This window comes from Dromiciops gliroides, chromosome 4 (assembly GCF_019393635.1).
Source record: "Dromiciops gliroides isolate mDroGli1 chromosome 4, mDroGli1.pri, whole genome shotgun sequence".
NCBI classification, from domain to species: Eukaryota; Metazoa; Chordata; class Mammalia; order Microbiotheria; family Microbiotheriidae; genus Dromiciops; species Dromiciops gliroides.
In genome coordinates this window covers 99,268,934-99,282,366 of record NC_057864.1, presented here as the reverse complement: position 1 = coordinate 99,282,366, position 13,433 = coordinate 99,268,934, and the positions used below count along the sequence as shown (strand labels likewise).

At 43.1% G+C, this 13,433-nt stretch overlaps 1 protein-coding gene across 1 annotated transcript in view; it reads left to right on the top strand.

The window, feature by feature from the left end:
* Positions 1-8,873, top strand: part of CSRP1 (cysteine and glycine rich protein 1) — a 34,489-nt gene extending 25,616 nt beyond the window's left edge. The window contains exons 4-6 of the mRNA XM_044002386.1: positions 930-1,059; positions 4,720-4,813; positions 7,186-8,873. Coding sequence (XP_043858321.1) covers positions 930-1,059; positions 4,720-4,813; positions 7,186-7,262 — 301 coding nt within the window. The 3' untranslated portion in view covers positions 7,263-8,873. The remainder of the gene's footprint in view (positions 1-929; positions 1,060-4,719; positions 4,814-7,185) is intronic.
* Positions 8,874-13,433: the final 4,560 nt, after the last annotated feature.

Here is a 13,433-nt window from a genome sequence, read left to right as displayed (position 1 = left end):
TTGGTCTATTTATTTGTTTGTTTTTAGTTTTGTTTTGTTTTTGCAGGACAGTGAAGGTTAAGTGATTTGCCATGGGTCACATAGCTAGTAAGTGCCCAGTGTCTGAGGCCGGATTTGAACTCGGGTCCTCCTGAATCCAGGGCCAGTGCTTTATCCACTGCTCCACCTAGCTGCCCCCTTTCTTTTTTATTTTTAAATTCAATTTTATTTATGAGTTCGCATTCTCTTCCTCCTCACCCTCCATACCATGGAGAAAGCAAAAAAAAAAAAAAAAAAAAGAAACAAGACCTATTATAAACATGCATAGCAGAACAAAACAAATGCCCACATTGGCCATATTAAAAAAACAAAACAAAACAACAGCTAAAATCTCTTCTCTGAGTCCAGCAGCACTTCTCTCTCTGGAGGTGGGTACATGCTTCATCATGAGTCCTCTGGAATTGTGGTTTGTCACTATGTTCATCAGAGTTATTTAGTCTTTCACAGTTGTTTGTCCTTAAAATATTGTCATTTTTTAAATTGTTCTCCTGGTTCTGCTCACTTCACTTTGTATCAGTTCATGTAAGTCTTCCCAGGTTTCTTTCTAATCCTCTATGAGCCCTTTCCAGCTCTAACATTCTATGATTCAAAGGCAGAGAGAATGGTTCCCATTCCTGGACTCAGGTAAAAGAAGGGAGGTCATGTGTGTCTAATAATATACCTTTCCAGACAATTCCTTATCCAAAGTAATTTCAGCATCCATATCAGCTTCAGCACTTAACTAGGCACATGACCTAGCCTAACTCACTTGCTCATGTATTGGTTTCTTCATATATAAAAATGGGGTTAATAATAACTCACCTGTTTAACAAGGTGATTGTGAGCACTTTACAATTATCTAAAGTATTATGTGAAAGTAAAATCATTGCTTTCATTCTTGCCCCTTCTAGGACCCCTGGTCACAGGCCCACCACTAACCCTAATGCATCCAAGTTTGCCCAAAAGATAGGAGGGTCGGAAAGCTGCCCCCGGTGTGGACAGGCAGTCTATGCTGCGGAAAAGGTGATTGGAGCTGGGAAGGTAAGCTGCCACCCTGGCAGGACCAGGCAACATGTGTAGGGACATAGAGAGATGAGATTCTTTTTTTTTACAACAAAGATTCTCCCAACAATCCTGAGAGGTAGATGCTAGTATGATCCTTATTTTACAACTGAGGAAACTGAGGCAGACAGAAGATAAGTGACTTGTTTGTGGTTACACAGCTAGTAAGTGTCTGAACCCAGGTTTTCTTGACTCCTCTATCCACTGTGCCACCTAGTTGTCTCAAGAAGCTTACATTCTACTGGGAGAGAAAACATGTATATAAATAATTATAATAAGTCAGGCAGTCACTTAATAAAAATTTATCAAGCACCTACTATGTGCCAGGAATTGCGCTAAGCATTGGGGATACAAAAAGAGACAAAAAATAAAAATTAACCCAGTCCCTGCCCTCAGGGAGCTCACAATCTAATATGGGAGACAACAAGTAAATATGTACAAACTAGCTATATGCAGGATAAATAGGACATAATTAAGAGAGAGAAGATACTAGAATTAAGAGGGGTTGAGAAAGGCATCCAGCTGATAATGGGAAAGCAAAGTAATGGGGTGGGGGGGAAGGCATTAGGAGCAGGCAGGTAATCTAGAGAGGTGGGGGATTTTATTTTATTTATTTATTTTTTGAGGTGAGGCATTTTAGGAGCTGCAGAAATGGGGAAAACTTGGTTGAATGGATCGTAAGTAAGAGGGGGCCAGGGGATGATGGTAATCCAGGATTCTACCCATTTGAACCGTGGCAGACATGAGATGTGAGCTTCTACTCTTGCTAAGTAACCTGAGGAGGTGAGAATGGGACCTGGAACTCCCTGATGCTAATTAGCTTCATAAGTGACCACATTGCCACTCACTCAAGGTCATCTGGGGAAGAACAAGCTTGGTGGTCTCAGATATTCAGGAAACCAGAGATTGACTATTTCCCTGTATGTTTTCTAGAGTTGGAGCCAGTTCATTGTAGCTAAGATGAGTAGCTTCTATTTCACCCCCATCCCCATTTTCTTCACTGGATTTTTCTTCTTCCCCAAGCCCAGCAGCCTTTTGCTCTGGAAAGGTACCATTCTCTCCCATCTGGACTGATTTGTTTTGGTTTCCTCTTTATCTCTGGGAGCTGTCCATGTATCAGCAACTCAGCCCATTAAACGATTTCTGATTAGATCCAGCTGCTGAGAAGTTGGCTATTTTGGGAGGTCCCAAGCCAAATTTTGAAAACCTCAGGCTTGGTTTTTTTTTTCCCATAAAGGGGCTTATAGCCGTGTTCACTTGCATGAAGTCTGGATGGGAAACACTGATGACCATTTCTGGTCCCATGGTGGTCCAACATTCCTAGTGAAACATTGGACCACATTCTTTCCCTGTCAGAGCTGAAAACACTTTGAACAATCTTCTTTAGTACAATTTTCTATTTTTGAAATGGTGGTCTTTGGGTGAATGAGGAAGCAGGAGGGAACTTTCCTTAAAATTCCCAGGGCCTGGTTAATTCACGGGGAATCCCAAATACATGACCTTCGTGGGGCTAGTCTTGATCATTCAGGTTTGGGAGGAATATAGAAGTCTTGCCTGAGCATCAGTGTTGGAGACAGGTTTGTTCTGAAGCTGGGACTTTCAGACCAAATTGGCTTCACTGAATTTGGGTGAAGAATTTGGGTGGACTATGCAGAGAAAGAACTGATGGAGTCTGAATGCAGATTGAAACATACTGTTTTCACTTTATTTGTATGTGTTTTTTTCTTTTTTTCTGTTTCTTCTTTCACAACATGACTAATATGGAAATATATTTTCCATGATTACACATATATAATTTGTCTTAGGTAGGGAAGAGAGCAGGGAGGGAGAAAATTTGGAACTCAAAATTTTATATAAAAAATGAATGTTAAAAATTACCTTTGCATGTAATTTGAAAAATAGAAATACCATTAAAAAAAGGAATTTAGGTGGACTCCAATGGTAGTACTAGGCTGCCATTTTCCAACATTTTGGTGTGAGTACCTTGATTTTTCACTGTCTTCTCTGGACACTTCTTTTCCCTTTGCCCTTTCCCTTCCCCCACCTCAGGGATGAAAGACTACCCCTTGCTGTCTTACATGAGCAGGAGCAGGGGAAATCCAGAAAGAGAAACAGAGGCATGAATCAGTGAAGTAATAAGATCCAAAGCAGTCATCAAAGTTGAGAGGAAGAGAACTGGAAATTGGAAGCAGTTCAGATCAATAGACCTTTATCAAGCCCAAATAGAGGAAGTGCAAAATAATCACTTTCCTGTCCTCTGGGAGTTTACAGTCTAGTAGGGAGGTACAACCCATATGCAAATAATGATAATCTATAATGAAATGAGATAAATGCAGAAGAACAGGAACTGATCCTGGGAGACTCAGCCCTGGGGTGGTGATTCACGAGACCAGGATACAAATCTTTGTTTTGTCCCTCACTTACCCCGTGACCTTGGTGAAGTTATTATGCTCTCTGGGCTTCATTTTCCTCATTCATAAAAGAGGGGAAATTTGTGTCTGTTTTGTTTTATAACACTTTGGTGTTTACAAAGCATTTTCTCCTCCCAACAACCCTGTGAGGCAGGTCCTGGGAGTATCATTATTTTTATTATCATTTCCCCCCCCACACACACACACACATTTTACAGATGAGAAAATAGAGGTCTAATGGGCAAGTGACTTGCTTAGGAGTAAAAATGTGATTAGAATTCAGATCTTTGGACTGCAGGTCCAGTAGTCCAGTATTAGATGATAAATCATCTTAAAAGGAAAGAGTTGTGGCTATTTGAAGAGGTGATTAAAATGGAGGTCTCCTGATATCTAGGTTTATAGTCAAATAGCTGCTCCATTACCATCAGGATCAAATATGAAATCCTCTGTTTGGCTTTCAAAGCCCTTCCTGATCTGGCCTCCTCCTCCCTCCCCAGCCTTCTCATATCTTACTCCCCTCAGTATACTCTGGATCCAGGGACATTTGGCCCATTTGCTTTTCCTCAAACACCACGCTCTATCTCTTGACTGAGCACTTTCACTGGCTGCCCCTATATATGGAATGTTCTCCCTCCTTATCTCCATCTCCTGACTTCCTCAGCTCCTGCAAGTCTCAACTAAAGTCCTTTCTTCTACAAGAAGCCTATCCTAGTCCCCTTTAATTCTAATGCCCTTGCTCTGAGATTATCTCCAATTTCTCTTATATTTATCCTATTTGAATATAGTTGTTGGCATGTTGTCTCCCAAATTAGACTGTGAATTCCTTGAGGGCAGGGAATGTCTTTTGCCTCTCTTTGTATATCCCCAGCCAGCACTTAGTACTTAGCTTGACACATAGTAGGTCCTTAATAAATGCTAGTTGTCTGACTGACTGCATTTGAGTGTGGCCGGTTATGTTAATAACTGAGATGTCTCCCATACACATTCGCCACCTCTCTCTCTCTCTCCCTCTCCTTCTCCCCCTCCCTCTCTCCCTCCCCTTCTCCCTGCCCCCTCTCTTTTTCTCTCTGTGTCTTTCTCTCTCCAATTTGGAATATGAAGCCCACTTTTCTTAGCTCCATTGGCAGTGTAGACCTCATTAATGTCTTTAAGTTCACTCAACATAGTTATCTGGGGTGAGAGGGTTCTTCACAGAATTGGTCACATGCCTCTTATCTTCCCTTCCCAGTCCTGGCACAAGAGCTGCTTCCGGTGTGCCAAGTGTGGCAAAGGCCTGGAATCCACTACCTTGGCAGACAAGGATGGAGAAATTTACTGCAAAGGTGAGTAGACAGGTGATGCTGGGGTTGCCAGATATGACTTTAGACCCACCCATGTGACAGATAAGCCAAAGCTTATCTGTGCAGAAATAGTGTTAGGTGCTGGAGATACAAATAGTGAGACAAGTACCCTTGAGGAGTTCAGTTCTACTGGGGGAGACAATCCACGGAGGGAAGTGGCAGCCGGAGAAGGGAGACTTGGTCTGGGGAATCACAAAGATGGTGATTTAGTCCAGTGCAGTGGATTGACATATCCTTCCTAAAAGCAAAAGTCTGGGTTGATTACTATACCTAGAGGAATAAGTAGAATTGTGGTGGGGGTAGGGTTGGAGGATAGTATGAGCATGGTATTGGGGCAGACAGTTAGATGGGATGAGATGCAGAGTCTGGTCTGGGATTGACTATATATATATATATATATCTCCACCTCTCTCTCTCTCTCTCTCTCTCTCTCTCTCTCTCTCTCGCTCTCTCTCTCTCTCTCTCGCTCTCTCGCTCTCTCGCTCTGCCTAAGCAAGTCTGCATGCACTTAAGACAGCTCAGCTCCAGGGGAGAAGTTACAAAGGGGAGTGAATCTACTCCCCTAGGGACTGAGAGAACAGATTTTGAGGGTCTAGTGCATAAGATGTAGATCTGTGTGGTTAGAAGTGAGGCAGCTACTGTATTGGGATAGATGGCAAGATAATTTAATATTTAACATCTTAAGAGAGAAACTCCTTGTTAGCATTTGCATTTTCACAAGTCTAGAGTACTCTCTTATAGAGAGTAAGTATTTAATAAATTGATATTGATGATTGATTGATTGATTGTGGATTAAGTATTGGACTCAGAGTCAGAATGAACTGAATTATTTTTTTCCTTTTTTTTTGTTTGGTGGGGCAATGAAGGGTTAAATGACTTGCCCAGGGTCACACAGCTAGTAAGTGTCAAGTGTCTGAGGCCAGATTTGAACTCAGGTCCTCCTCAATCCAAGGCCAGTGCTTTATCCACTGTGCCACCTAGCTGCCCCCAAAGAACTGAATTCTTTTCCTGTAATATGCGACCTGAGAAACCTATTTAGCCTCTGCCTCAGCTTTCTCATCTGTAAAATGAGGCTAATAATAGCACCTATCTCCCAGGGTTGCCATGAGGATCAAATGAAATAACACGTGTCAAATGCTTTGCAAGCTTGGAAGCTCTATGTGAAAAAGAGTTTGGTAGTATCACAAAGAGCTCTTTCAAACACAGTTTGGGGAAAAAACAAGCCTAAACCAGCCCTGTCATTTTCCACATGAAGAAAGTAAGGCATAGAGAAGGAAGATGACTTGCCCAGGGTAACCAAACTAGACATTAGCAGAGTTGGGACAGGTGCTCAAGTCTTTAGACCCCCACGACAAGCTCTAGGACTTCAGTGCTTGTATGAAGGATAGTGCCTTTCTGCCCATCTCTACCAGGATAGAAAGAGAAGAAAGCAATTTATGAGAAAGGCAGAGGGATTCAGCTGAGACAAATTAACTGATATTTACATAGCCCTTTAAGGTTGAAGTGCCTCATGTAAGAACTCTCTTCCTCTGGTGACTGGAGGAACTATGATGTCTAGAGCTTGGAGGATGTCCTTTTTAAGGACAGCAAAGACCTGCATCCAGAGGAGGGCCTGGGCTTTTGCTAACCAAGTATGCAATTCTTCTACTTTGAGGAAGTGGGAGAGGCTGTTCTCCTCATTCTGCTGTGGATGCTAATGATAATTATAGCTGGCATTGCTGTAGTATTTTAAAGTTTGCAAAACACTTTTAAAATGTTCACTTTTTTCATTCTCATAATAGGGAAACTGAGGCTGAGATGAATTAGGTGACTTGCCCAGGGTCACACAACTAGTAAGTGGTGTCAGAGTCTGGATTTGAACTCAGGTCTTCCTGACTCCAGGTCTAGCATTCCATCCACTGTCACCTAATTGTGTTAGGATAATAATAGCTTACATTTATATAGTTCTTTGAGATTTGCTAAATACATTGCATATGTTTTCTCCTTTGATCCTCCTAACAGCCCTGGGATGAAAGTGTTATTTATTACCCCCATTTGACAAAGGAAGAATAGAAGCTCAGGGAGACTAGAGTGAGGCTTACAAATGCTTACTGCAGCTGGATGAACTAGGCAGTACAAGTCTTAGCCCTGTTTTACAGATGAGGAAATTTGGGTATTTGAACTCAATAGGTCTTCTGACTCCAAAATCCATGAGCTTTCCATTGGACTACACTTGGCCATTCATAGTCAAGAGAAGGTTAGATCGACTCATAGGAGACAATGGGGAGTGGAGGCAGCAAGGATGGTAATCTTAGTACTTGAGCCTGTCTGGCCTTTGTGACAAATGGAAATCTAACTGTTTGTTTCCTTTGCAGGATGCTATGCCAAAAACTTTGGGCCCAAAGGATTCGGCTTTGGCCAAGGAGCTGGGGCCTTGGTCCATTCCGAGTAAAGCAGTCGATGGTGTTCCCAATTCCCTGCTCTCACCTCTGGTGCCTCACAAATGCCAGCCCCAGCCCTTGTCTATGTAGACCAGGCTAGATAGGGGAGCTACCTGCTTTCTTTCTATCTCTTTCTCTTCCACCTCTCTCTCTCTCTTCTGCCACTTATTACCAGCCTCTATAACCACAGGTTTTGGCTATGTGTTGGGTGGGTTTTTGCCTAGGATACTGGCCTCCTGGAACCCACCTTTTCACCCATCCTACCCAGCTGACACAATGTCCAGTGTGAACATTTTAAAGGTTACTATTATTAATGTTTATACAGGGAATGAGCTTGTACCCTCTCCCCTTGCTCTCCGGAATTTTTGTCTTTCAGCCCCTCACTCTACCCTGCTGACTGAGTACATTGGCCAAAGGACCAGAAGCAATCTCATGAAGCCCAGCCAGGAGAGAGTGTGGGAAGGGAAGACAAAGGGAGGAGGGGGACAACGAAGAGATATGGACAGCCTTCCTCCAGTTTGGCATGTGTTTGTAGGGGGAGGGAGAAGGTGAGAAGGGTAAGGAGAAGGGGATAACTCTTCAGAAGGCCACTCAGGCTTGTTCCACTCCCAGATGCCTTCAGACAAGGGCAGGGGGGAAGTTTCCACAGGACAGAACCTTGCAGTGAGGTTTCCCACAAAGTGTTGGAATGGGTAGTGCCCCTGCTCACCCAAGCCCACTCTTTGAGTGCTTGCCCACTAAAACACTGTTGGACTGTGTGTTTGGCCTTGGAGACCAACATGGCGCTGAATGCTCAATGCTGTTCTTGCCCACAGTCTGTACCGATCCCAGGTCACTCCTGTTAGGAGGTACAGAGAACAGCCCCTGCCAGCCATAGACCTAGGGCATTAGGGTCAGGTCTGTATTACCCCAGGCTGGAGCTCCCTCAAAGTCAGGGTCAGTTCTGGAATCCCCCAGGGGTCTGTGTCACTGCTTTGATGGCATAGGGAGTTCTGGACTAAAGTAGACTCCTGAACATTGGTAAGTGACCCAAACCTCAGGGAAATCAAAGCCAACTCTTATCTTGGGGACTCTTGAGGCTGTAGATTTTGTTGGCTAGTCCAGAGACCCTAACCCTTTCCTGACTCTGCCCAAGGAGCATTCAATCTAGTCTCCATTCTGTAGAACTTCTCAACATTTTTAAGGGGGAAGATTTTCAAGTAGCTTAGAGATTCCAAACTACTCATTAGGTATCTTCCTCCCCACCCCATCCCATCTCCAAATCATCCTCCACTGATGTCTTTCTGGGCTTTCCCTGTTGGGCTCATATTCTCCCCCTACCACCACTACCCTTCCCCTTCCCTCCATCCCTCCTGTCTCTGGGTCTCTTCCTTGTTCAAACTATCCCTATCACTGTTAGACCCAGAGGGAAGGAACAGAAGGGGCAGTTCCAGGGAAGGTGTGAGCCTGGGCCTTGGCCAAAGGAATGGGAGGTCTTGGAAGAATCCCTATGACTATGAGGGAACCATCAGGCTAGGACAAATTTATTCCAAGGGATCCATCTACAATATCTGCTATTGGGAAGGGCGAATATTTAAGCTAATTTCTTGTGTAGTCAATAAAGCTGTTTAAAAAAAAAAAAAGATTTCTGGTGTCCATAGTTCTGAGATGACGGCAACACCATCAGTCCCCTGGGAACTGAAGGGAATGTGGATGGGGCAGGGAAAGGTACCCAAAGAGCCAGGAAGAATAGTAATCCCTGCCCACTCAGCCTTTTGTTTTCATCCCTTTGCTGACTCCTTTGTATCAGTTCTGGAAATCATCAAATTAAAGGTGGTTGAGCAAGATGCTGAGGGGCTCAAGACAACACCATGTGAGAGCTAGATGAAGGAGATGAGGGTGTTTGTCTTGGGGAGATGGTGCACAATGTGATGGCGGTCTTTAAGGGTTATTCTGTGTCATTCTTATTCAGGCCCATGCTGCATGAGGTGACCTCTGTCATTCCAGTTCAGTCCATGACTTTTGGGCCCTCCATTCAAAGCCTGATCACCCCCTGGAGTGACCTGTCCCTCTCCCCCAGACTTAGGGATAACCAACTGCAAACTGCTGGTGTTTTGACATTTGAGCTGTGATCTCAGCTACTAGGTTGGCCAGCCAGAGCTGTAGGCTGGTTCCAGTAACTTCTGACCTGGGAAGCCCATAGGGAGAGGAAAACCCAGCCAAAGTCATCTGCAAGTCAAAACTAGAAAGCCTGCTTCCCCTGGGAGTAGGGAGGGGTGATGGGCTTTGTGGAGGGATAGGCCGGAGACCTGAGTACTCTGTCATTTAAGAATTTCAGTTCTTAGTTTCTGTAAAACCTTGATCATGGGTAACAAGGAGGGCCCCATGGCAAGATATCACCTCATCCCCACCCCCAGCCTGCTCCTACCTGAGGCTTTCTTTAGTCTTTTGTGACACAGACCCACGTACCCCCAACTCTCTCCACCACTGCTGCTGAGTACTTTACCACCTTGGTCTCTGGTACACTCGGAGTCCCTCAGCTTCCCCTTATTTACCCAGACAGAGTTTGTGGATTCTCTCTTCCCTGTTGCCACCAGGCTAAATGTCTTTACTAACATATTAGTAAGGGGGAAAGGCCAAAGATCATATTGGTTTGAACACAGAACACACCTATTTTCTAAATCTTGATTATATAAATCCTGAGTGTGCAATGACAAAGAAAAATAGCAAAAATAAAGAGGGAGGTGAAGATAAAAAATAAATAAAACATCTTTGTTTGAATGGAAAGAATTGGCTTAGTTGCATATCTTTGTTGTGAGGGATCATTCTTTCATTGGAATGGGGAAAGTCACTTTGCAAAGTATGAGTGATGCTTTTAAAAGATTGTCAATAAACAATTTTAAATTAAAAAAAGATTATCAATAAAAATTTTAAAATGGAAAGAAATGTAAAAACAAATTTCCTACAAATATGCTTCTATGCCACAATCTTAAAATTATTCTCTGTCAGTACCTACATGTTTATTTTTACTTTTAAAGAAATTTCATTTTAGGGGTACAGTTTATATTCAGGCCAGTAAGTGAAAGGAGGCAGTGTAGTCCAATGGTAAGAGCATTGGCTTTGGAATTGGAGGACCTGAACAAGAATCTTGACTCTGGCACTGACTACCTGTATGACCTTGGGCAAGTCACTTCGCCTTTCTTTGCCTCAGTTTCCTCATCTGTAAAATAAAGTGGTTGGACCAGATGGTCTCTACAATCTCCTCCAGTTCTAAATTTATGATACTAACATCCTACAAAACACTCTTTTTTGTGGGACAACGAGAGTTAAATGACTTGCCTAGGGTCACACAGCTAGTAAGTGTCAAGTGTCTGAGGTCAAATTTTAATTTGGTCCTCCTGAATCCAGGGCCAGTGCTCTATCCACTGCGCCTCTCAGCAGCCCCCTCCCAAAAGACTCTTTAGAGAAGGGCCTTTTGATAAGTCCCAGAGAATGGGAGCCTTCTCCTAATACAGCCTTAATTTAACCATATTAACTAGCACGACATTCACAGTCAAATCCCAAACCTATCCTGAGGCTGATTCTTTAAGGGACCCAAAAAGCAAAAATCCACTTATGGAACAGCATGAAGAAGGAAGAAATCACAGCCTTGAACTTCTAACCGTAGGGAAGATGCCTTGCTACTGGAGTTCCTTCTCAAGGGCATTTTGAATACTGAAGGGATCAAAGAATACATAAGAAAAGAATATGTGAAAGAGAATGAGAATGATGAGACAACATAGCAAATTTGGGGGGATAAAGCTAAAGTAGGAAACATTAGACTTTTGGCAATATACCCTGACAAAATAAAAAGAGGATTAATGAACCATATGTAAAATGAGAAAATCAACAAAGAATCCCCAAAATATCACAGAAGAGGAAATCTTGAAAAGCAAAGGAGAGAGAGATGCATTGAGACACAAAAACATCAAAGGGCTGATAAAATAAAAGGTGACTGAAAAAATGAGCAGATAAGTGTGGTCGAACAAGCCTGTAGTCACTACTACTGGGAAGGCTGAGGCTGGTGACTCACTTGAGCTTGAGATTTGGGCTATAGTGGGGTGAAGCTGATCTGATGTCTGAACTAAGGCTGGCACCAATATGGTGAGCCTCCTTGGAGCAGGGAGCCAACTTGCTGCCTAAGGAGGGTTGAATGGGCCCAAATAAGAGAGGGATCAAGTTAAACTTTCATGCCCATTGGTAGTGGGATGAGGCTGTGAGTGGCCATTGTACTTCTAGCCGAGATAAGACAGAGAGGTGGAGGAAGGAAGGAAGGAAGGAAGGAAGGAAGGAAGGAAGGAAGGAAGGAAGGAAGGAAGGAAGGAAGGAAGGAAGGAAGGAAGGAAGGAAGGAAGGAAGGAAGGAAAGGAAGGAGGGAGGGAAGGAGGGAGGAAGGAAGGAAGAAAGAAAAGAAGAAAGAAAGAAAAAGAGGAAGGAAGAAAGAAAGAGGAAGGAAGGAAGAACAAATGATAGAAAGAGAAAGTAAGTCAAGGAAGAACAAAAAGAAGAATGAAAATAAGGATTTAATATTAGTTCATAATCATTATAATAACAACAACCAGCATGTATATAGTGTTTAAAGTGTGTAGTGTACTTTAAAAAATCTTTTATCTTCACAATAACTCTAAGAGGTTGGACCTGTTACTATTTCTATTTTACAGATTAAGAAACTGAGGCAGACAGGTTTTAAATGACTTGCCCAGAGTCCCATAACTGGTATCCAAGGCAATATTTGTCTTTTCTCCAGCGCTCTATCCACTGAGCCACCTAGCTGCCTCTCGCACCACTTCTTATTCACAATGCTAACTCAGAAAGAAACAAACAGCTACCAAATGAGTGTATTCTCTGTCTCTTCATTTCCATGAAATTTATTTCAGAACCAAATGAACAGAACATCTGGAGTTTCTTCTATGACACTGTCTGTTCCTTGATAGGTATGTTGTTGTTCAGTTGCATCTGACTCTTCATGACTCCATTTGGGGTTTTCTTAGCAAAGATACTGGAGTGACTTGCCATATCCTTCTGCAGTTCATTTTTTACCCATAAGGAAACTAAGGCAAACAGGATTGTGACTTGCCCAAGGTCACACAGCTAGTAAGTATCTGAGGCCAGATTTGAATTCAGGTCTTCCTGACTCCAGGGCCAATGCTCTATCCACTAAGCCACCTATCTGCCCTATACCTCTATAGGTATAGCTCATAAGTTAATAGATTTAGAACTGGATGGGACCCTAGAGATCATTCAGTGTAATTCTCTCATTTTATAGATGAGAGGTTAGGTGACTTGCCCAACGTCACACAGGAAAGAAGTGGAAAAGTCAGGATTTGAATAAAGTTCTTCACATGAAATCCAATACCCTTTCTATTGAATTCAAGCTTAACAAGGGTCAGCAGTTAGGTAGAGGCAGGCTGGGGGGTGGGGTTCACACTGGACTCCAATCCTGACTGCCGCTTTTTTCCTGTGTGACATTGGTCAAGTCACTTAAACTCTCATCTGTAAAATGAGAGGGTTGCACTGAATGACCATTTGCACTGAATGTGGTACAGAGGATAGAACACTGGATCTCTAGTCAGAAAATTATCGGTTCAAATCTCCCCTCAAATCACTAACTACGTGACCTTGGGCACATCATTTAACTTCTCTGAGACTCTTCATCTGTAAAATGGGGACAGTAAAAGTACCCACCTCAGATGGCTGTAATTGACAAGACATGGTGCTCTGCCCTGTAGATTGTTACAGTCCACTAGTGGAAACAAAGCATAAACGCATGAAGTATAATTCACAATAACAAGGCAGGATATGCTTAGTGCCGCGAGAGGGTATACATAACAAGTACTTGAGACAGTCTGGTCAGAGTTGGCGCCTTCCTTGGAAGGAAGGAGGAAGGGGTTGTCACATGGAAACTTCTGGAGTGACTGATGAATCCAGTTACAATAGTCACTGAGCGCCAGAGGAATTCTACCAATCCCTGTTGTTTAAGCCTTGGCTAGTTTACTTTTGAGTGGTACATTCAAAGATGCTGGGGAGGGGTACTGTACCCACTTCAAACCAGCGTGCTTGCCGAGGATATGGCTCCATATGTCCTCTTTGGTATCTGAGAGTGTTCAGGAGCTGCTCAGGTCACTTTGCCATTCTGGCAGAATTGACCAATCCTTGGCTTATGG